Here is a 24,737-nt window from a genome sequence, read left to right on the forward strand (position 1 = left end):
GTAAGTAGTCTTCCTCAGATGAAGTAAGACGTCTTCCTCGCTGTGTACTTTTCACCTTTTGAGTCCTGGATAGGTTCCAACGATGATGCTTTCACCAGCATTCTTCTTATCTCTTTCTGACTGGTACTGGTATGCATCTTCGTTTCTTATCTTAAAGGTTCTGCTTTGAAGTAACCTGGGGAGTACTGCTTCGCCTGGGGAGTACTGCTTCGCTTGGATAGTCTCATATATTTATCTCCACATCCTAGTTACCAAACTTTCCAGTAGCCTTGAGTGCAGACACCCAGCTCGGCCAAGGTCTGTCTTTGCTGTCAGGACTTTTTATGCGGTACTAAAAAACTCAGCAAGTTTCAAACTGTTAGCAACAGGCTTAACGGAACATAAATCAAGCAACTCACAAGTCTAATTACTTTAAAGCAACTCACAAGTCTAATTACTCTATATATCTAACACTCAGGGTACTATGACTCAGGCCTTCAGCTCTGCAGCACAGCTAGTTAAAAACTTCCTGATGAAAGTTTCATCAGCAAGTGCAGAACCAAATGTATTTACTTCATTCGAACATTTGAGAATTTAATGAGATGATAAGCCTCATATATGTTTGCATGGGTTTCCAGCAATACCTGCGTTTCTGGCAGACTGAAGATCTGATGTGTTCTGGATTTGTGCCTCTGTTGTGGACCCTCAGATAGGACCTGAGTGGCACAAAACTTCCATGACAATGACCTTAACTCTGGGTTCACAGCCTTAACTGAGTTTCCAAGGTCAACAAGGTATAGGAAATGGTCCCCAAAAGCTACTAAACAAAATCTCGATGTTCTGTGCCCATGGAGGTCATTAACTCAGGAAACAGGACGACAGTTTCTCAATGAATTTTAAAATGGTTTTAAACCTAATTGAAAACTAAAGTTTTATATGAACCCTGAACAGCGCCAACACTCTGAACACATACACAAAAGGGCAGGATTCGCTGAGGCCCCCAAATCCTCACAAGGAGTTTTTTTTGTTCCAGAAGAAAACTGCTCCCTCCCCCATCTAAAGATTGTATTGCCTTCTAACCTCTAACCCAATACCTACAAGTTTCTGAAAACACCTTTTCAGCAATGAAAGCTGGACAGTTCTAGCCTCAGAGAAAGGACTCCTACATAAACAGAATTTGATCTACACAAATCTCATTTACTGGTTGTTTCTGACACCTGCAGTTCTATTCACAGATAGATGATCTCTTGGTATCGCTCCTGTTCTTGCCTTCACCACTGTTACGGTATTTCAAAGATATATCAAAGGATGGACTACACTACAGCCATGAACAACATTATAGGAAGAAAAGAAAGAAGTCCATGTGTCTTAGCATAATGGGACTGCCACTGTCTTGGCTGAAAAACACAACTTAGTGCTGTCATGCAAGAATCACTAAGATGCAATTTCTGTCTGTTTTATAGAAGAGCTTACAGACTAGCTGGCCTTTTTTGCCTTTGAATACTTGTGCGAGTGCTTGAACAAGGGACCCTGCCATTCTCTGATGCAGTTCCACGACATGGGATAGAAAATATCCCTTTCATACTTGTAAGTAAGATAGGAAGAAAAAAGTCCAAATGTCTTAGCGCGATGGGGCTGCCACTGACCCGGCTGCTGACCTGTGCAGGGCATGCCTTCAAATACTGAGACACCGCGTTTCGTGCGGGAGGCAGACGCGGCCGGTGGCGGGGTCACTGTCCGGCCCGTCCCCATGGCGGCACCCGCACAGGGCCAGGCACGTTCCCCCCGCGGTGCCGCGGAACCCGGAACCCGTGGCGGCGCAGCGCGGCGGTCTGACGTCAGGCCGGGCTGGCGCTGCCCGCTGGCGCATCGGTCGGGCGGCGGGCGCGGGGCCGGCAGCGGCAGCGGCAGGTGGGTGCCGCGGTGGCCCGGCACGGCTTGGGCTCGGCGGGGGGCAACGGGGCTCAGCGGAGGCCCAGGCCGGCCTGACGCGAAGGTCAGCGGGGCCACGGAGCAGGCCGGGGCCGGCGCGGTCGGCGGGCCTGCAGCAGCCGAGGCGGGAGGGGGCTCTCCCGGGAGCGCTGTCGCGGTCTCCGCTATCGGCCCGGCTGCCGAGTGCGAGGAGGGAGGGACGGAGGTTTCGGGCAGGGCTCGACGGCCTCTCGCGGAGAGCCGGCCGCGCCCAGCCCGCGGCCCGGCGGCGGGTGACGGGCAGGGAGCGTGCGAGTGCCCGGCAGGAAGGCGGTGGAGCGGCGCTGCCGTTTGCCTGGGCAGGAGGGGAGGGAGCGGGCCCGGGGCCTGCACGGCCCCCCGGGATCTGTCCGGTGGAGCTGTCCCTGGCGGGAGAGGGAAGAGGAGGGATGGTGCTTCTCCAAAGCGGCTGTTCCGAATACCGACTCGCTCACGGGTGGACAGGTTTTGAACTGAGAGCCGCACCTCTGAGTAGAACTAGCCATTGGTTAGTGAAAACTAAAGACAGCGTCATGGAAAAAAGGCCTGCATGGAGCTAGTTGCAGAGTCAGAAAGTTCCAAAAATAGAAAACTTGCTTTGTTTTTAAGGGGCGAAAGGGTAAATAGGGTTACATTTGAACACTCCTCTGAGCGTCATATAGTTCTCTACCTGAAATCTCGGGAATGAAGTAACAGCAAGGTGTCAGCAGGCACAGCCGGTCGCCTGGAACTCAGGTCTGTGGTTAAACCCCTTCCCTCTGCTTAGACCACGGAATCGGGTCCATTGCTACTTTGACTGCATTAAACAACATGGCTGTGGTAATTACAAGCTGCAGGTAGAAACACTTGATCTGTTTTGAGGTTTGCTTTTCTGAGCAGCCAACCGCATTTGAGAATAAGAAGTGAACTGAAAAAGACTGTTGGATATTCCACATATTCTGTGTGACAAAGGAAAACTGCTATTCCAGGAAGCAGGAAAGAATAGCCCCACCCACTTTGCTGCATTTACTCTTAACCGGTGTACAGTTTAGGGTGTTACTACTTTTAGATTTCAGTCACCAAGGAACTTCTGTTGAGGTTGGTGATAAACTGATCTATGTTTGTTTAAATCCCATTTCCCATGTTGGTTGCACTGAGCTAGTTTAACAAATAATACTCAACTGATCTTGCCAAGCTATCTCATCGCTCTGCAAATATTCTTTTAAACATAATGTGGGTTGATTGTGAATACTTGAAGTGAGTGCTTGTGCTTAAAAAGGACCAGAGAAGAATATCTGATTGTTTTTGCACCTCCTACTTCAGTGCTGACAGATTGTTCTGTGTGATTCCTTGCTCTCTATGCAGAGTTGAAGTTTTGGGCACTAAATTCTATGTTGGGAAGATGTCCTTGTTGCATCTGGGGTTACATGTGAGGTGCTGTACAGCAGCTGAAGCCTCTTTTGCTGTTGTAGCCCTAGACAGCTGTGAGCCATCCTGTAATGTGAGATTGATCATAAGCCATTCTGTAATCACAGGCAAAACTTGTAAAGAGAAATGTTTTCTTCTTCATTTCCTCCACCTTTCTGTATGTAAGGTAAATCTAATTGTGCTGTCGTATAACAGAGTAGGTTAAAGGCAGCAACAAGCATTCAATGGCTTAATCTAGCACTTGCAAGAGAACTTCATGCAAGTTCTTTATTGGTTCTTAGACTATTAAAAGGCCTCTGGAAATATACAGTGATTTCACCTTAGTGGGCAAACTGGAAGACATAGAAGCACCATTGGAGAGACCCATTCCTGGGAAAACAAGGAGCAAGAAGACTATTTCCTTGTAAAGGATTATCAAGGGAGAGAAGAAAATACACTGGGGTGGTGGGAGGATGAGGCTCAGGCTCTTTACAGCGCTTTGTTACTTTGGAAGAATAAACCAGCCTCTATATCTGAAGCTGTCTCTGTAGGCAGGTGACAATAGCATGCTTAGACCTCAGAGCAGGACTGGGTGACAGGATTAAAGCAGGGTAGGAGTTTGACACTCCCTTTCAGTGGGCTGTAAGCTAAATGTTTGTTTTCCCAGCAAGCTGGTACAAAAGCCAAGAGGTTTATCTTGGAGTTAAAAAACTTTAACTGCACGTGGTTCTCACCATCACATCCAAGCCTGTGCTGGATGTGGCACTCCTTCAGTGCAAAATCGTACTGCTACAGTCTTGCATGCTACAGTATTTGCCCAGTACTGTGAAGAGCACACAGCTACAAGTAATACCCATCTGTCAGAAAATAATTGGATGTTACTAGCAGCTTTATATTTTACTAGAAGATGAAGACAACAAAACTCTTTCTCTCTCTCTCTCCTCCCCCCCCCCCCCCCCCCCCTTAAAGACATTCCTTGTCTGGGATGAGTTCCTCTATTTATCAAATCTACTATGCCACCTTTCCCACCCCCCGCCTTATGCTGCTACAAGTAGAATGTTACCTAGTAGGTTTAAATATCCATCTCTCATATTGGCTTACAAGCCTCACAGATAATTTCTATAAAAGGCGGCTTTCTCAAGGGAGGCTTAAAATGCTTCTGTTCTCGCTTTTCTTGTTCAGTTGCATCCAGACAGTTGTGGTTTTATTAATCCACTTTAGAACAATAGTCTCTGCATCATTATGCTGTAAAATAAAAACTCATCCTCTAGTATATCCGATGCTTGATCTCTTCTCTTTAGCATGCTCATAAAACAGAGTGCAGTGGCTGAGTACTTAATGTGATGTATGATAACATGAGTTTAATGCAGGGTCCTTACCATGCCTTTCAAGCTTCATTCAAAAGTTAAGGAGAAATGAGAATCTCTCTTTAGGGGCTTAACTTTTACTGCAGTTCATCTTGGAGGAAGCTAGTTATGATTTGGAAGAAACACAGGTCATAAAACTGGCTTTCTCCTTCCTGTTTAAGATAAACTATTTCAGCTTTTGTTTTGGCTGGACTTTGAGCCCGTGAATTAAAAATAAAATAGAAGAGGAAGTACAGAAAAAGGGAGGTAGGGAAGAATTGAGGGTGCTTAGTTACTTGAGACTGTGGAATACGGCAAGCACACGTATGTCAAGAGAACAGTTTTGAAAGGAACTGGTGGTAAGTCAGGAAGCAGTCACTGCAGCCTGTCTATTCCCCATGTTGCAAGAGTGGTAGCTGTAAGCTTGTGCATTTTCCAGTTAAAGTTAAAAGTGATCTCTGATAGTCATGTTGGATTGCTACAATTACATTTGTTAAGTCCTAACATACTAATTGTGCCTTACTGAGTATCTTCAGCTGAGATCTGCTGTGTCTGTCTGCAATAGTAGCTGGGTACACGCAGCTGTAATATATGATACTATACCTTGAAGTGCCTCTTTCTAATGTATAATTGTGAAATACTGAAGACTGCTTTTCTCCCCCTCACCTTCCTCTTCTGTCCACTAGATTCAGCAACAATGGCATTTGTGAAGAGTGGATGGCTGCTCCGGCAAAGTAAGTCACAGTGGGCCTTTTACCTCCTTTTCTCCCCAGTGTGTCTAACTTCTTCAAAAGACATCAGAGCAACTTAGCAATTCCCAGGTCTTTCTTAAACAAAGTCTGTAGCTCTATGGGTTGTTCTGTTCTCTTTTTTTGTTTGGTTTTTTTTGACCTTTAGGACACTTCACAAAATGACCTGTCATGACAGCATTTCCATGTGACCTTTTGGGTATACCAGTTGGAAACAGGATATACCGTATCTGAGGTGTCTGACTGGCATTCAGCTTCAGATGCTGCTCTGTAATTAGTGCTGAATAAATGGAGACTTGGAAACTTTACCTGACACATTAATGCCTTCAATTAGTCATGCCCTCTCCTTGTTCTTGCAGCAAGTCAGAACTAAAGCACCAGGTTATGCACTTAAAATAAACTTAGTTGTGACTTTGAATACTAGATAAAATATGGAACCCAATTCTGTAGTGTTCTGAAGTGGGGATGTTGTAGTACAGGATTTTGCTTGGCACCTCAGAGTATCTGGGGCAGCTGTGAAGGATCTATTGGTTTTATTAGCTCTAGGACACAAATACTTCCCAATATACGCTCTTAAAAGTGACTGTCTGATTTTTAAGGTACTATTTTGCGGCGTTGGAAGAAGAACTGGTTTGACCTGTGGTCTGATGGCCGCTTAATATTCTATGATGATCAAAATCGCCATGATATAGAAGATAAAATCCACATGCGAATTCACTGCATCAACCTCAGAGTGGGGAATGAATGTCGAGGTAATAACGAACCCTTCAGGATTTGTCTATTTAGAGATTCTTCACAACTCCAGTGCCTTACCAGCATACCATTTACAACACTACTGCAGAAGTAAACTTGTCCAAGAAGTGTGCAACTTCCTTATTGTTAAAGAAACCCAGCAACCCCCCAAAAACCCCAACCCAACCAACTATTAAGTTTCCTTATAAACAACCAGGGCATGGTACCACCATGTAACAGATTAAATTAGGGTTTGATACTTCCTTTTAAAACTCAGTGAGGAATGGGTACCATGTATGCAGGTGGCAAGCATGCACATGAGAATGGGATATTCACAGTAGACTTGTGTGTCTGATTATAGCGTTACTGGTGTAATTATAGTGCTGGCTGGAGTGAGAGGCAGGACAAGAAATGGGAAACCTCAGCAGATTTTCTTCAAGTATTACTAATTTCACTCTAGCACTTGTTAGTACTCCACTTGATACTGACACAAGTGTTGGAGAGTACTTATTGCTATGTATGAATTGGTTCTGCTGTAAGACACTTGAATTTCGTAGGAATGATGTTCAGAGCTACTTACTTTCAGGACTCTCTAAAGAGCAAGAACAGATTATTTCCTTCTGTAAATTGCTCTGATACCATGGAAGGCAGCTACAACTGGCCCTAGTTTATATTGTCCAGACTTTTGCATAAACTGTCTCCCTTCTTGTAAATGTGATCATGAAATTCTGGTTATAGATATTTCATAACTCATCTCTTTTTTTCTGACTCAGATTTCCAGCCTCCAGAGGGGAAGCAGAGAGACTGTTTACTGCAGATTGTTTGCCGTGATGGGAAGACAGTCAACCTCTGTGCAGAGAGTGCAGATGACTGCCTGTAAGTCTGCCAGAGAATATTGGTTTTGCTGCCTTTTCCTCATTTCTCTTTCTTTTTCTCTCTCTTCCTAATTATTTTTGTTCCTTCAGACTTTCAGAGACATTTTAAGAAAATTTTCAAGCAAATAAAAGCAGTCTTTCAGTGACAAAAACCATAGATTTCTTAGAAGTTGTCTAGCTCATGCAAACTAACTGCAAGTTAACTCACTGAAAACACTGAAAGGTGAGGAGTAAAAGAATCTTATTAATATGGTTAACGCAAGACTTGCTGAACAGATTGGGTTTTTTCCCACTTTTCCCATTCTTCAAGTAGTACATGACCTTGCATGGCTCAAGGACATCGCGGTCAGTGGTGAAAGGAAGAATACTCCATTACTGTGAACTTTCAGCTGAGCTTGGCTCCATATAGTTTGATAACTTCTGTCATCAGTGTTTGCCAAGTATGTGTTTGCCACGTACGCTTCGAGCATGCTCCCAGCCATATGGCATGGGAGTGTCTGTGTGAAGTGTATGTACCCTCTGTTCAAACTGTAATAGCGTCAAGACCCACACTCTCTAGTCAGCACAGATGCAACTGTTTGGGCAGGAAAAACATCTTCCCTGGTTCTCTTCCTATTGTTCCTATTCCAAACCTTATCCTGAGCACGGCTGCGTATCACCTACCTGTTCTGCTTGCAGTGAAGACCTTCAAAACTGCATCTGTTCCTTCTCGTGTTCCTCCTCATGCCTTCTCAGCTCTGCAAAGAAAGTAATTGTCAGTCTTGGTGTAACATCTTTGTGCATTCATTTTAGTGGATCATTGGGCTTTGACATATGCAATGGCTTAAACTGTGCTCCTGCAGTACTTCTAGTTGCTAACCTTTGGTTTTTTTAATAGTCCTAAAAATAAGAAGTGGTGTTAATCTTTATCAGTGTTCCACTAAGCAATGGGCTTGTTTTTGCAGGGCATGGAAAATTGCTCTCCAGGATGCCAGGACAAACGCAGTAAGTTCACTGGCTGGACTTTATACTGTCAGAGAAGCAGCACATTGGAGTTATGTGTGGTTCAGCAGTTTACTTCTGAAATCATGTTCCATCTTTCTCTGCTATAGAAAAACAGGGTCATAAGCATGATAGCTTGTGGGTGGGGAGAAGAATTATCCTGTGGGTCAAAAGTACATGTCATCCTTGCAGCCAAGCCTAGGCAAATACATGCTGGGAGGAAGTGAATGATTTCAGGAATGATTTGTGTGTGTGGAAATGATTGTTTGGGAAGCTGGTCTGTAAGGGAAGTGGCACTGAAGCTGTGGGAAAGAAGTAAACCTTCTGCAACCAGTAAAAATGCACTTTCCACTCCTAGTGTTTGCTGACTACCAGGTACAGTGCTAAAGGAAGCTTACTGCAAAGAAGCTGTTTGTTAGTGTAGATTCATTACATTGTGGGATGCTTCTTGGTGGAGACTAGGGGAGCAAGAGGTGCTTGAAAGGGATGCAGGCATGCTGAGAAGGAGTACATTACCTCTGCATTGGCATGCTAGCTGTGGAGAATGAAGAGGTCAGTTATCATAAAATTCTCTCTGTGAGTGCTGGAGTTCTCTAGAGAACTCTGTCTTTGGGGAACCACATCCATCCACTTGTGGATATTGGTTTTTTCCTCCAGACGGCCTTCCAGAGTACCCTTCAGCACTAGCTTTCCTTAGATGGCTGACTAAACCCACCTGAGATGTTCCTGTTTCATGGGGAAATGCTGACTTTTGTAGAAGTTTATATCAGTTTTTGGTAGGTCATATTAATATTGCCACTGTACTGAGGCATCTGTCTTATGATATAACTAAGATCTGTAGACATCCAAAGCAAACGCTTGTCATAGTTTTGACTGCCCTGGACAGAATTGCCTCTGACTGCAGCCGTGCTATGCTGCTTCATGGTGTTAAATGAGAAGTGAAGGAATTGTCTTCATGCAGGGAACACAACACTCCTGGTCTGTCTGCTATAGCTTTAGGGGCTTTATTTTGCTTATGTGGGAGATGGTGACTCCTGGTTACCAGGAGTTCAGGAACTGGTAGGAGTAAGGAACTGCTGGTTTTCATGTCTTTTTACACTTGGCTGCCAGCCCTGATAGGATGGCATTCAAAACTTGCCAATGCATCACCTTTGTCAGCCAAGGCAGACCCTGCTACTGAAAGTAGGGCAGGTAGCTCTCTGCACAAGTAGTATCATAAATTTGCACTTTCCAAAGCTATTACAGATTCCCAACAAGGACTTCAAGTAACTGGGTAACTGGGTTTGAGTCCATCTGTAAGTGTGTGACACAGCTGTCAGAAATACCGAGCATCCAGCAGTGCCTTTACTGCGATAGGAGGGTGATCACCCCAGCTTTGAGAACTATGTCATTTACAGATGCTTGCAGGCTGGTGTCACATGCCTGTTCAGAGTTCCTTGTAGCAGCACAGAATACATTTACTGCTAAGATGGGAGCATCTGCTGGACACTTTCTCAGGTGGTGAAAATACCTGCCTCTTCATATAGTGCTTTCAAGTGTGTTTCAAGCAATCCTTAGAATCTCCAGTGTAAGACTGACCTGGGATATGGACATACTATGCCCTCAAGGTCCATGTACAAGACACAATAGGAGCATTCACTTGTAAATGAAAAAAAAAAGAGACCTGCTTTCTTTTCTTGAGATAGGGCACTAAGAGCACCACTGTATATTTCTGATACTCTGTGCAAGAATACAAGGCTACTGTAACCAATCTTAATTGTCTTTGAGAGTAAGTTATCACCTTTGCCTGATAGCTGCCTTTAAAAAGGACCAGAATTGAAGGTGGCATTTGCAAAGTAATTCCCTAAAAACAACCAGGCCCCCCAAATCCCTACAGTTAAACCTCTCTTACTTTATTTTTTTTAAAGTCTTCTCACAGCCAGGACGAGAGGCGGCCAAGAACTGTGACTGTGTTCTGCTGTAATGTCCAGGTGCCAGTTCTGCCTACTGTATTTGTGTTCTTATCTGCTCTTGCAGAACTTGGTGATACCACTCTAGGGCACCAGGAAGCAGCTAGCTTAGTTGAGAAAACTTGTTTATCTGGAAACAGAAGATGAACAAGAAGGTAATTTCTAAAACTGAGGCTATGAAATGATGGAAGGAGTCAGTGTGCTTCCATGTACATGTGTGCATGTGTGCGCACACAGAGGTAAGAGATCTTATGGCTCCTTCCTGCGATTGATGAGGTGTGTCTATTCTGCCAAGTCTGCTCTCCAAGTAGTTTCTTTTTGAAGTGCTTTATAAGATATTCACAGTACCTCTAAAGGTTACTCTTTCTTTGGGGTCATTCAGTTTTAATCCTTGCACTGCTCTAACTGGGTGTCTGTAGGAAAAGGTGTTAACTGTTACCTTTCTATGGTGTTTAGGGCTACGTGGGATCTGATGTGATATATGATGAGACAGCCATTTCCTCAGCCCCTCCTCCCTATACAGCTTATGCCACACCATCACCTGAGGTAAGAGTTGCAGTCAGGAAGCATTAAGCATTTAGTCCTTCAAGCACTCAAACTGTTCTCCTGGATATAACTGTGTGTTTCACAGTTATATCCAGCTTTGAGGGTTGTACAAAAGGAGACAGAGTAAGGCACTAACAATCTATTGTCACTCCTGTTTGAGATAGATTTCCTTTGAAGGGGATGAGGCAGATTTGATTGGGAGGTATATAAAGGATGGCTGCTCAGAGAACTTGGAAAATATAGCTTCTTAGAGACAGGGCAGAAGTTATTTAGCTGATCTTAAAAGATACTGGCTATGCAGCTTTTAACATAAGGAGGCGTGACTACGCTTTCACATTGTGTAAGCACTGGAAGGATACAAAATGAGGAGTTTTAAAAATAGGATTTAATGACTGGAGCTGTCACGTTTAACACAAGGATTTTGTTGTATCCAAGATGTCATAGCAACACAATAACTAGCTCCTGAATGCACAGTTCTTTTGCAGTGGAGAAGGAGCAGCATTGGGGCTGAACCTATATACATTGTGGATTTCTGGATGTTCTGACTGATGTGCAGTGATACACAAAGGGATAGTTTGGGGTAGTATTACTTGTTGCATTACAGGTGTACTGCTCCAGCCCCTCGCTGTTAGAAATAGTTGTTAAGAACTAGATGTGGTACTGGGAGCTGTATCAGGGCTGGTAGCGGGCCTCCTCTTCCAAAGAGAACAAAATTGCTTCCAAACATTCAGCTATAGAGTATTTGTCCCACATATGACATTTACTTGCAGTGTGATAGGGACAAGCTGGTTGGAGTTTCTTGGGATCAGCTGCTGCCTACCTCACACTTCTGAGCTCTCCAGAGAGCTCTTATTGGCATGAGAGCAGAGAGGAGAAGCTGGTAAGGCTGCTGTGGCTCTGCCTGACGATCCAGAACCTGCCTCTGCCATTCAGCATCCAGGAAGGGTAGAGAGTGAATGCTGCTAAGGAGCGCTTATTTTTTCAAGCAGCTGTTCTGAATCCTTTCCAGGGAGTAGTTAGACTATATCAGTATACACTGGGTATTTTAGTGAAAGTTTGACTGCATTAAAAATGAGGGAGAATTGAACAAGGTGCATAATTGGGTACAAAGCAAAGAATACTGTTGTAATGGACATTTTTAATTTCACCAGGTTTATGGCTATGGCTACGATCAGTACAATGGTGCGTATCCACCCCCTGGTCCTCAAGTCTTCTATGCCTCCAATGGACAAGCTTATGCTGTTCCCTACCAGTATCCATACCAAGGTAATCAGTATCAACCATACCCTTCACCTTCCTGTAGAAGCTATTTGAGTTAGTGTTTGTCTTGAATTCTCTTAATCACCATCCTTTACCAAGCACCACTCCTGCACAACAGTGATGGAAAGAAACCTGACATGTAGGTAGAACCAAGACCCCTTACCCTTTCACAACAGAGTGAGTGCAGTGAAATTTGTATTAAGTGATTTAACCTGCCCAGTATGATCTCATGACTTCATAAACTCTTTGAAGCACACAGAACTCTTAACTACAGTAGGCAGCATGTTTTCTAAGGAAAGACACAAGAGCCAGAACAAGATTGATTCATTATTAATTGGGCATTGATGAAGATTTTCATTCATCCGTTCTCTTATATGTAGCTTAATTATTTCAACACTGATCTTCAGCTATGGCCTCAGAATTAAGTGCAAGTTTCAAAGGCAAATCCACTCCCAAAGCATGGTTGTAACTGTTTCCTTCCCCGCATGCTGGCATCATCAGTGGAAGGAAGAAGGTGAAATAGTGTTTTGAAATTGCAGCACATGGTATTAAGAGAGACATTTCTCTTGCCCTCCTCCTAACAATCTTGTATCACCTAGGACCTTATGGCCAGCCCCCTGCAAACCATGTCATCATTCGAGAGCGTTACCGTGACAGCGATGGAGATCTTGCACTGGGCATGCTTGCTGGAGCAGCGACTGGAATGGCTCTGGGATCATTATTCTGGGTCTTCTAGATTACCCGTTCCTTATCTTTGTAGTTCCAAAACCCTTTCTTGTGTGCAATAATATATTGGCAATGTTGTTTACTGTTAAACTTTAAGAAATGCAATAGTTATTTTTCAGTAGTGACATCTTAATAACTGATTCTTAACTGTCTTAAGGAGAGTTTAAAGGCACCGTTTAGTTAAGTGATTGGAGATGGCATGTGCTGCTCTTGAATTCTGTTCTGATGGTTGGAGTTACAAGGATTTGTACTGAAGAGGATCAATGTGAGCACCAATGTAACATGGTAGCAGTCACCAGCTTCTGTTACTATAAACACTGTAGAAAAATTTGGGGGGGATCTAAAATCTGGTCCAAATAGGAAGTTTAAAGGAGCCCTGTATTAGCATATATGTACTACTGTCTCTAAACATTCCCTGGACAAACACACAGCTCAGCAGAAACTCCTTGGCATTAGGTAGTCTACCATGCTTGAGGATTTTTATGTTATCAAACTTGCCTGCAGATGGTAGTGTATTTTCTTAGCTGGAGTCCTGTACCTGTCTCTCACCCCATCCAGGTGAAGCTGTTTTTGAGAACGTATAAGCAAACCATTAAGAAGCAGCAGCACTCCTCAGTTCTTTTATTCTCCCAGAATGTGAATGCCCAGTAGCAAGGAAGAACAATGTTTGTTGTTTCACCTCCCTCTTTATCCTGAATCACTCTTCTCTAGTCAGATGGAAGTAATGGATCTCTGACTTTGAAAGTGGTCTTCCTTGTCTGTAGAACAGTCACCTCAGACACTGTACCAACTGCATTGCTGAGGAAGAGACCACTGTCCAGTGTACTGCTATTGTTCTGCAGGCTGCAGGAGGAGAACTAACTTGAACAACCCTTGTCCTGTTGGGCCTATCAGAACTCCTCTGCAGGCAGTAACAGTCAAGAGGGAAGAGACAAACAGCACAAGCAGACCTTGCACACAGGCTCTTTGATATCAGCTGCCTTGCCAAGGCTAGGATACAGTGTCTGCCTCTTAGCCTCCAAGGTTTCCCAAACCAGGTTCATTATTTGCAACTAGTTTTGAGCACAGCTGAGCCTGGGTTTGTTCTATGCACACTCTCCCCTCACATTCAGCAGGTCTTGTCTTCCCTCCATAACTTGTTAAGGAAAACACTCCAAGGAACCTGGCTGGCTTTGCTTGTTTGACTGGTTCCTTACACAATATGCTCCTGCAAACTGCTGTGCTATGGACTGTAACCTGGAGTGCAACTGTTATTTATGTGATGTGGCCTATTACCTGATCCTGTTAAAATCCATGCTGAGCTGCGCTTGGCAGGGGAAAGAAAGCTCTGAAGAAACTCACGTGCTTTCTTATTCAGGTAAAAGAGGCAGGGTGCCTAATTAAGTTGTTTATAGTAAGAAGACTTATTTTTATACTTCCACTTTCAGCTTCCTGTATTCGTACTGGTTTAATATGTTAAGTCTTTCTTATGCTTTCATTCAGAAGTTGGTTAATTTCCTTAAGGTTCATGGGGTTTCAGGTATGTCAGGAAAGCTGAAAATAGCTGAGAACTTGCACCCATATAAATTTAGATCAAGCCCCAACCTTTTCCATTTCATCCGAAAGCTGTCTTGGGTCTACCCTGCGTATTTAAGCAATAGAGGTCTTGGACAAGAGTTTGGGTAGCAGCCAGGGGAAGCACTAAGCTTTCATGACTCTTCGAACAAACTCAACAAACTGAAATCATTGGAAGTAGACAGATGTAATCTTGGCTGCATTACTAAGAGTGGGCCTAATCCAAGGAATGTAAATGTCTTCCAAGAAACTGGCTCAGAGCTGTACACTAATATGCATGCATGTCCTTTCACTGATTAATACAAGCTGCATATGTTCTGCCAGTGGTATGTACTGAAAGGACTTGTTGGAGGTTCAAAAGAGGACTAAAGTGAAAGTTTCCTATTGCTAGTCCAAACCACAAGAAATTGGTTTACACTGCTGAAGTTCTCTGAGAGGTCTGGTACCCTTGAGGTCAGAAAGAGACTGTGACTGTCTGGAACTCAAGTGAACAAGCTTTTCAATCCTTTTTAAACCTTGAGATAACCTTGAAGCTGATTACAGGTCTACACTGCTGTTTAGTTTGCACTTTGCAATGTAACTAGTTCTGCAGAATGCCTCCATGTCTTCTTGTCCCTCTGTGATTATTAGCTTGTAAGGGGGGGGAGAGAATAAAACAACTGAACAATATAGTGATTTCTTTTGAATTCCATAATAATTGTGAAAGAATAGATCAAAGTGAATCAGTCATTTTAAGCTCAAAGTTTTATTGTGTGGGTTTATGGGGTTTTGTTGGGTTTTGGTTTTTTGTTTCTTCAGCAGCTGTTGATCACAGCAGGGGAACATGTCTCTTGCTCTCTCATGAGATAACTGCATCTATGCCTCCAGTTTCTTCCAGTGAAGTATGTAAGATAAAGACTCTGTTGATTGCAAAACATTCCTGGCTTCAATTCAAAGCAAGAATTGATCTTTTTAAAAATTCAAATTAAAGTAAGTCTCCATTAAAGAAATAACCTTATCCCTTCCCAAGGGTAAAAAAGATAAATTGAAGCTGAAGATTCTAGTTCCATCTTGGTAACAACAATAGGCTGCTTTTCTACAGAAATTATGAGCTACTTTTCTATCCTGCTAGCACAGGCATTTAGAAGCTTGAAAGCAAGTGTACAAAACTTTGCCAGAGCATATAATCAAGAGAGCAGTCTTATTGTAGGTGCTTGTAGCCTTTCTGATCTCACTGCAGAAATAGAAGTGGAAATGTCTTGATGGACAAAGCAGCAGCATGGGGATGGCCACTTGAATTCACTGGTTGTTAAAGCTCATAGACTTGTTTCCTGAAGACATGTCCATAACCTCCTGTTGCTCAGGAACAGGGTGGAGGCTTGGACATATCTAGAATAATGTCTGGCTAGATACGTAGTCATTACTCAGTAGCCTTTCTATGCCCAGTCCAAGACTTTATGTATCTGCAGGTTGTGTAGATGCTGGTGTGAGCTGAAGGAGTGGGGCCACAGTGGTTTTGAGGCTTGGAAGGACTGCTGTGCCAGCTTCTGCAGATGATACCATAGTGATATGAAGAGGCAGTGCTGCAAGATCATTTTCAAAGCAGATTAAATGATAGTCCTAAACAGGTCTTTGTTTCTGAATGGTGCTATTCATGATGCTGTGATTCCAGTAAATACCTGCATAGCACCCAAGCACATGTTTTCCTACCTGGGGCCCAAGACTTGACCTCCCTAAAGCTATGGTAGGTCTACAGCCACTACAGTGCCACTGTTTCTTGCAGTGTACACTGTCAGTTAAAGATGACTAATACTGCTGTATAGCACTTACAGAATTACAGAGCTCATGAGTCTGCGTTCACTGTGTCTAGGTACTTTTGGATTCTCAGTTATGGGCAGCTGGACAGAGCCAGGCTTCCAGAGAGTGGGATAGAAATGCTCAGCCTTCTGATAAATCCAACCACATTCAAGAGGTGAACCAGCTCCCCTCCCCTATTCTTAGTTAAATATGAAAACATGGCTACTGGCTTCTTTTGCTTGAACATGGGGAGCTAGGGAGCCAGCTTCTTCTAGTGAGTGGATAAAGGCTTAGGAACTAGAGAGGCGGCGGTGTGAAGTATTTATGTACAGAGCAACTGCACTGACTTTTGGCAAAGACTCATCTTTTCTAATGCTGAAGCACATTCTGAGCTGCATCTAGATGGAACTGCCCTACACGTCACACAACACTGTCAGTGGAGATTCAATAGGTGATGGAACCACCTGAGCAAGTTGAGTATAGGAGAAGATTCACATCCATCTTCCTCAGATGTGTTTGTGGCTTTTCCTCATGATATGATTAAGATCTATGTAGGTCATGGATAATAGCATGCAGCAAATGTTGCCCCTGCCCTGATCCTTCATGTTCTTGTGCACTCTCTATCTTAACTGCTGCTTTTACTACATGCCCTCATTCCCATTATTAATTTATGGCAAAATACCCTTAGCAATAAAATTCTTAAATTTAAGTGTAATTGTTTTGTCTTGCCATATTTACTAGCCTTTGTTCAACATTTCTCACTTAGTTAATCTGTAGATGGATATATGTTTTCAAACATATAGTCAGCTTACAGGAGGATTCCTTTGCAAGGAAACAGTGCCATGATGAATTCTGTGCATTCTTCAGTCTTTCCTAAGCAATTATGACGGTGACTTCAGTTGGTAGAAAAATTAACTAAGACAACTGCCACTGCTGGGAGTTACAGCTCAGGCTGACATACCTCAGTCATCTCAGTTACCATTTATTAAAGATGATGTCATGTCTGTGAAATCAGCAAAGTAACTGCACTGACACCACTACAGCAAGATGAGAATTAAGGCCTACTTCTTTTTTAATGGAGTTGAAGGCTTTGACTCAGAAATGCTTAATCTTGGATATATGCAATGCTGATCCAGATTTACCATTAGACACTGTGTTATCAAAGCAACGGATTTGTACTGCTCAGTGTTACAGTAAGCAGCTTGGAGCACAGATGTTGCTCTGGGCAAAATGCTACTGGTTGCTGTACTGGTATTTCCTGTTTATGAATTGCTTCGGTGGAGTTGGGTGCAATCAATAAGTTTGTGTAGACAAAGACGCTAAATGACCACAACTAGCTCCTCTAAAGGTGGACTATCTTCTGCATTTGCTGGGAATCAAACTATTTGTCAGAAGGACCCCAGAACATTTTGTAAACCATTATCCTTGCTTATGCACGTTTTGTCTTACTGTTGAGGGGTGGTGGGTTTTTTTAGCCACTAATCTGGGGGAAGAATGAAAACAAAAATGCTATGTCAACCAATCAGTTAATGTAGGAGTACCTGTCGCTCTTCTCCCCAGCATGCTATGTTTGCTATGCTTATTTTATCAGTCATCTGTTCCATATGATGGGTTTACTAGGCTAAGCAGACTGTCATGTACTCTTAAGCCTGCCCACCATAGAGCCCACCTTCACTGAAATTTCTGCACAACAGTTCAGGGAACTAAATTTGCTGTGCAATGCTTAGCAGGTCCATACTTTCCTGTACTGCCATGCTCCTGAACTGGCAATAGCTTAGAGAATGGGCTTTGCTTCTGTAACTGCTTTCCCTTCTGCTACTGCATTCCCTGTCCTGTTTCTGGTCACTGAATGCAACCACAGCAATTTATTTGGATTGTATTCCTAAAAGTACTTTTATTTGTCCCTCTCTGCTGTTGCAGTTCCACTACAATGCATTGAAGTGGATGTGGAACATTTGCTGTTCCCTCCATTTCAGTGGAGCTCAAAGTTCCATACCCTGCCACCCTCCCCCTATAAGTTATAAGCACTTACTAACTACAAATGAGAGCTTGTAACAACAGACTGACACTAAGACACCGATCTGGGAGTCTTCTGATTACCACAGGTTATCTCATTAGGTTTCAAAGTTTTTGAAGCATCTCTAAAAGGCTCCAAGACTCAACAGGACAAATAAAAAAATCAAACTGTGTCTGCATTAATCATTTAAAGCTTAAGATCCATTTGATCATGATTTTTATGTCTGTAAAACTTTCAGATTGACCATACTGAGCTTAATCTGACCGAATATGGTGGATGATACTGATACTGATACTGCCCAGTTCTCTACATAGTTTAGGTACCGCAGTTAACTATGTGTTTTGCCAAGTAGTAAGTCTTTAGATAGAACCAGTAACATCAAGAAGAGTCACAGAATCCCAGACTGGTTTGGGTTGGAAGGGACCTTAAAGCTCATCCAGTTCCAACCCCCTGCCACGGGCAGGGACACCTTCCACTAGCCCAGGTTGCTCCAAGCCCCTGTGTCCAACCTGGCCTTGAACACTGCCAGGGATGGGGCAGCCACAGCTTCTCTGGGCAACCTGTGCCAGGGCCTCACCACCATCACAGGGAAGGGCGAGAGTGACCCAAAATGATCGCCGACAAGCACCCAAAGCCTTCAGGGACAAAGAGGAGCTTACCCTGCCTGTGGTGCCCGCGGAGCCGCACCCCGCCCTGCCCCAGCAGCAAACCGACCCGCACCGCGGGCACTCCCGGCCGGGAAGGCCGAGGCCATCTCCAGGTTACCCACGGCGGGCGGGATTTTCAGTGCCTGCAGCGGCTGCGCCGTGCCCCGGCCCGGCTCTCCTCACGGCCCGGCCTCGCGCCCGCCGCGCGACCTCAACGGCTGCCCCTCGTGCGCGCCCGACCGGCACGGCACAGCCCCGCCGCCGCCGCTAGATGGCGCCGCAACACCGGCGATAGCGGCGCGCGGCCGGGCAAGCCCCGGCCCAGGCACCCCCGCCCCGAGGCGGGCGCTGCTCGGGAGCCGGCCCGAACGCTGCCCGCAGCACACCTCCCTCCGCCGCTGGAACCTGCCCGCGCTGCCCCTCAGCAGCACGGAGCGAATCCCAGACTGGTTTGGGTTGAAGGGACCTTAAAGCTCCTCCAGTTCCAACCCCCTGCCACGGGCAGGGACACCTTCCACTAGAGCAGGTTGCTCCAAGCCCCTGTGTCCAACCTGGCCTTGAACACTGCCAGGGATGGGGCAGCCACAGCTTCTCTGGGCACCCTGTGCCAGCGCCTCAGCACCCTCACAGGGAAGAACTTCTTCCTAACGTCTAATCTAAATCTCCCACATCTCTGTCAGTTTAAAGCCATCCCCCCTGTGTAAGCACAATCCTGCAGAAAAGCAGCAGCATTCCCCTTCCACATTTATAAAAGGGTGTATATCAGTGTTGTCTCAGCTGTCACAGGAGCTCCGAAGCACTCCTGCCCTGCAAATAATAGTCTGGGATAATGATCCTATTCATGGGTATCAAAAAAACCTGCAGGTTTGCAGTGTGCAGGGTTGCAATCTCTGCAAGGTAGTACTTGCCAAGCCTGCTGCTGATCTAAAGCAGTTTTTCATGGGAATGCTCAGAGACATGATTGTAATGAAAGGCTACCTCCATGCCAAATTTCCATGCTCAAATCCCTAGCTGCTTCAGCTGAAGAGCTGTTGATGATAGAGTCACAAGATTTTTCTATTACTGGAAATGAAGGGGTATTTTGGTTCTCCAACTTGTTCTGCCAAGCTAGCAGATGAACTGGCTTTGCGCTAACCAAAATCTAATCCTTGGGCAGCTACCACACTTCGGAAACTTCAGCCCCCCAAACTGGAGTGTTGCTACCATGCTGGAAAGAGACTGGCATCAGTCTTACACAGGGGCTGGTCGAGCAGATGAGATGAATGAAAGCTGGCAATACACATAGCAGGGCTCTGGGATGTGGCTTTTCCCAGCCTGCGCTTTAACACACGGGAATGGGCCGACAGCCCTGGCCTGGGACTAGGATGTTCTGGCTCAGTTTTCCCAGTTCTGCCACAGGCAGTTTGCATGATGTTGGAAAAAGCCACTTTACATGGTCACATCTGACTTCTCCCACTACCAAAAGAGGGACGGTAACAAAAAAGCAGCAGACAACTTCATGAAAAGCTGTAAGCCATTCCACTCTGCATGCACTGAGGATACAGGGATTATCAGTCCTGGTTGACAGTTTAGATGCCTTTGATATCATAAACGACAACATTTAACAGTGTCTAAATTAGAAACAGCCTAGAATACAGAGAGCAAGGGCTGGTAATTCAGGAGAAGGAAAGGAATCCCAGGAAAGGCCATGCATGGTAACAGAGAGACTCTAAACACATGAATTGGATGTCTGGATCGTGAGCCTTTTCAGACTGTACTTTAAATTTATTTGCTTTTGCTATGACTGGCTGACAAAAGGCGGAAAACAGAGACATTTGTTCTTTAACTACCCTGAAAGATACTGAAGGCAACCATTTCGCTACCTGAAATTTCTCCTGATGTGGAGGTTCAATATAATGCCATGTACCATCCCTTTGCATAGCTATGAATTAAGGCAGATAATCAGAGGCCTGAAGAAAATACATCCGGGTAAAATCCCTCTAGAACAAATCCTAGTACCAACTTCTCAATCAGCTGCTCAACACCACAGACCACTTCCTATTTCCATGTTCCTCCATTTGCAAATACGACTTACCTATCTCCAAGTCAGGAAAGTGATGTGCATATGGACTTTCCAGACAGATTCTAAACAATGGCCCTTTGTACATCTTCCCAATTAAATCTAAGTAACGTTTTCAATCTCGGATTTGGATAGCTGAGAAATAATCAGGAAAATAACCCTGCCTTCTTATGCTCCTCCATAATTTTCTCTGAAAGATGTTCCATCACCCCTGCTACATTTTTTTTTCCTTAAAACTTTCTTTAAAGAGATTATTCTCAAAGTTGACACTGCAGCATCCTGCTGAGTTAAGAAAGCAAAACAGTACAGTTACAGGCCAGAAGAATCCCCTTCAGTCAATCAATATCTATATTTCTGACTGGTTTAAAACAATTGTTTCAGATGTCACTATCCAAACAGCTTTTTTCCTGATCAATATCACTGGCAGCTCCTGTCTGAACCTATAATTTCCACGGATCAGTTCAAATAACCAACCAGTGGAACTAAGAGCTGTTAAAGCTATGCACCTATGATCAGTCAGGCTAGGATGTCTTTTCCTTATATAATTCCAATAGAAAACCTCGCATAATTTCAACCCCTGCAAAACAACTACTTTCTGGGATGGGCATATGTGAATTGAGCAGAACAAACATTTTTTGGTGCTTTCTTTGTCCTCACCACATAAAAGAAAACCAGAAATATTCCCATTATTCCAGCTCTGTCAGTGTGCTGGCCCTAGCAGCCAGTGTGCTTAACTTTAGGCATGGAAATAACTGCACTGACTTGAATGGCCTGCACATTGCATCTTCAAGCGCTTGTGTTGTTGGATAAACCAATAGTTTTGTAAAAGGCAAAGCTCCCAAGAAGAAATTAGTCATTTGGGGTGTGGAGAAGTGGGGACAAACCCTTGCTGGATTTGTCTGTAACATGGTGCAAGAAAACGGGCCAAAATCTGCACCAATGTAAATGAGCAGAACGCTAACGAATCCACATGCCAGCTTGCACCCTTGTTTTACAGCTAAGGCAGGCTCTCAAAGATCCATTTTAAGTAAAGGAAATGCCTGTGCTGTAAACAAAACAGTCTGCTTCTCCCTTCGCAGAAGTATTACCAAATGCTTCAGAAGTGACCCCAATCTAGCATTTTGCAGAGGCGTCTATATACTCCTTCATGCATGGAATCACCTACAGATGTTGCAGCACACTGCACTATATTGTAGTGGCAGATGGGGAAAATGAGCTCAGAGCTGTGTTCGATTGTTTCTCTCAAACGTAGTAAGGCACTGTGGGCAGGGAGGCAAGATCACAGTTTTGATCAAATCCTAGTAAACCTGAGTTAATGAGACATGGTGAGGCAATTCCAGGGAAGGGAAGTTTCCCGTCCCTGCATTGGACTGATGGTGAGGTCCTGAATATTGCTGGTATGAACAGTTGCAAGTGGGACCTCACTGCAGATGAAAGCATCCTTTCAGTAAAAAACCTGACTGACTTAATATTCAGACCAGAGTTAACCCCTGCTCTTCTCTGTGGAAAGTTTTCAAAGTACAGCTCTCATAAGGACCTTGCCTGCATGTCCAAGCAGGAGCTTTCACTCTCCTTTACAATGAAGTACAGCAATTCCCTTCCTCTTCCCCCACCCCAAAACTGGAAACATCAGTGTCCAGTACAAAGCAGGCAAAGTTGAGATTTTATGAGTATTTCTTGCTGGAAAATTCCTATTCTGACCAGCTCTTGTGAAAGCATTATTCAGACATGCAGGAGTTTCACACAGAGCTGGTCCCTGCTCCCCCAGCTAAGCCTACCTTCTCATTATCCAGCAAGCTTTTTGCCTTGCAGCTTAAGGGGATAACTGTAACACCAACTGGCAAATCCACAGGCATCAGTTCACTGGTGCCCCCACCATATCTCCAGTTCTGCTCCTCTCTGTGCAGTGGGAGGCCAGGTGGCAGCAGGGGTTGTCACAGGAACATTTGAGTTTGATCAACTCCTGAGGCAAGGTTGAATGAAACCCTTCATTTCATCCTACAACTTATCTCCTTTTCTACCATATTCCTCTAATTAAGCAGTTGTCCTCAGTGCATCAGGTGCAAGCCATTTGAACACAGCTTCAGACTGAGTTTATGATCATCTCATTTATATCCAAAAGCCACCCACTGAGTGACATGCCAAGGCTAACTGTATTACACAGTGGTGGGTACATATGTGAAAGACAGCAAATGGCACTGCAACCAGCTAGGCATTACCACCAGGACTAAAGAAGACGGAGCAATTTTAATTCTCCATCAGGGTCAGTATTAATCAGATTGCTATTTGTATAAAGAGACTCATTTTCCACCCTGAAGAAAACAGAGATAGGAGCAGCTGACGTGCTGGCTCAAACCCCTGAGCCATGCACCTTATAGCAGTTGTGAATTTTCCAACTATTTAACACATCTTGTAACTCTTCTGCATTCTGCTATCTACAGGGTTTCTCTTTATAGTGGAATTTCCTACCTATCCCACATGAAAATTCAGGTAGTTAGGTTAATATTGCAGCAATTTCTGTAAATGAAATAAAAAACGTATTTAATGTATAAAAATATTAATATTTTTATTTTACATGTATCTATTTTTTTAAGCACTGTGGGTTTCTTTCTCAAGGATTGTCTTAGTATTTGTTCCTTTCAGGATACCAAACAAGTCATCTGCATCCAGATTTTGGTCCTGTTTCAGTGATTATCTGAGCCTTACACTACTGCATCGTGAATAGCTCCAAGTACTTCACTCTATACAGAAGCAACTGCATTGGTATGCTACCATGGTCTGCAAAACTGCACTTACATCAGCCATTAAAACCGAGAAGGGAAATGGAGAACAGTGCTTTACATTAAGTGATACCAATTACACAGTAAGTACCTGATGCTAGGAAAAGTGACTGTTATATTTATGTGCTTATATAGCTAACAGATTGAGCAAGCTCTTGCCCTTTGCTTATCTGTTGGATTCTTACCATTCCAGGAAATGAGAGTTTACCTCCATGGGTGATCTCATAAGCCAGGAAATGCAGATTTCAGAGTTAGATTGCTGACAGGCCTCTTGGAATAAGAGCAGAGCACTGAGTTATGTTAAAGATAGCGCTCCAATTACTACGCCTGCACTGAACCATTGCCTTTTCAGTGAGTCACAGAAGGCACCTCTGGAGATCATCTAGTACAATGCCCTTCTGAAAGCACTGACACCTACAGCAGGTTCCTCAGAACTGTCGCCAGTCAGGTTTTGAATCTCTCTACGGATGGAGACCCCACAACTTCTCTGGGCAACCTGTTCCAGGGTTTGACCCCCCTCACAGTAAAAGAATTCTCTTACATTTAAACAGAATTTCTGCAATTGTGTCCATTGCCTCTTGCCCTTTCACTGATAACAACTGAGAAACATCTGGCTCAATCTTCTTTACACATCCCATCAGGGATTTAAACACATTGATAAGACCTTTCCTGAGCCTTCTTTCTCACAAGCTGAACAATCTGAGCTCTCTCAGCCTCTTCTGAGAGATGCTCCAAGCCCTCTGCTGAACTTGCTCCTGTAAGTCTGTGGCTTTTTGTACTGGGAAGCTCAGCACTGGACCCAGCACTCCAGATGCGGCCTCAACAGTGTCGAATAGAGAGGAAGGATCCCTTCCCTCAGCCTGCTGGCAGCACTCCTCCTAATGCAGCCCACAATGCTGTTGGCCGCCTTTACCTTTGTACACTGGTGGCTCCTGCTCAACTGGTGTCCTTTGCTGTCGAGCTGCTTCCCAGCACCCAGAGTGTACTGGTAGGCAAGGTTATTCCTACTCTGGGGCAGGACGTAGCACTTAGCATTTCCCTTTGGTTAATACTGTTAAGTCCCTGTTGTCCCACTGCTCCAGCCCATCAAGGTCCCTTGTGAAGTGACTGCTCTCCCCTTGTCCACCATAGTCAGGCTATCAAGTTGACCAGGCATGATTTCCCCCTTTTTCTGGGTGCATCCCATCAGGTTCCAAGGATCTGCATCTGTCCAGCTCATTCAAAGGTATTCTAGCTTCATCCTCCTCTACCAAGAATAGATCTTTCTCACTCCAGAAGCTCTCTTCAGCACATTAGGTACTACTCTGGTTGTTAGGAATTAAATTCCTCATAAGAAACAGAATTTAGACACATATCCTACCCATTAAATGATTGTATTCATCCAGTGCACATGGACTGATTAACCACTGACTTGCTTACATTCTA

The 24,737-nt window shown here is 44.2% G+C and overlaps 1 protein-coding gene and 1 long non-coding RNA gene across 5 annotated transcripts in view; one reads left to right on the forward strand and one right to left on the reverse strand.

Annotated features, from left to right (window-relative positions):
* The first annotated feature begins 1,773 nt into the window (after positions 1-1,773).
* On the forward strand, positions 1,774-16,518 carry PLEKHB2 (pleckstrin homology domain containing B2). 4 transcript variants are annotated; one of them, XM_030495811.2, is made up of 9 exons: positions 1,777-1,890; positions 2,760-2,765; positions 5,348-5,395; positions 6,010-6,162; positions 6,916-7,018; positions 7,962-8,001; positions 10,404-10,493; positions 11,645-11,759; positions 12,353-16,518. In XM_030495811.2, exons 3-9 carry the CDS (start codon positions 5,359-5,361, stop codon positions 12,487-12,489), a joined length of 675 nt encoding a protein of 224 aa, XP_030351671.1. In that variant the 5' UTR covers positions 1,777-1,890; positions 2,760-2,765; positions 5,348-5,358; the 3' UTR covers positions 12,490-16,518. The 4 variants fall into 4 exon arrangements, with proteins under 4 accessions (XP_030351670.1, XP_030351671.1, XP_030351672.1 ...); XM_030495810.1 differs by lacking the exon at positions 2,760-2,765 and having other exon boundaries at positions 1,774-1,890; XM_030495812.1 differs by lacking the exons at positions 1,777-1,890; positions 2,760-2,765 and adding an exon at positions 2,786-3,006.
* Positions 7,474-24,737, reverse strand: part of LOC115612022 — a 72,911-nt gene continuing 55,647 nt past the window's right edge. The window contains exon 3 of the long non-coding RNA XR_003992853.1: positions 7,474-7,754. This is a non-coding gene — a long non-coding RNA (uncharacterized LOC115612022). The remainder of the gene's footprint in view (positions 7,755-24,737) is intronic.

Source organism: Strigops habroptila, chromosome 8 (genome assembly GCF_004027225.2).
Source record: "Strigops habroptila isolate Jane chromosome 8, bStrHab1.2.pri, whole genome shotgun sequence".
Lineage (NCBI taxonomy): Eukaryota > Metazoa > Chordata > Aves > Psittaciformes > Psittacidae > Strigops > Strigops habroptila.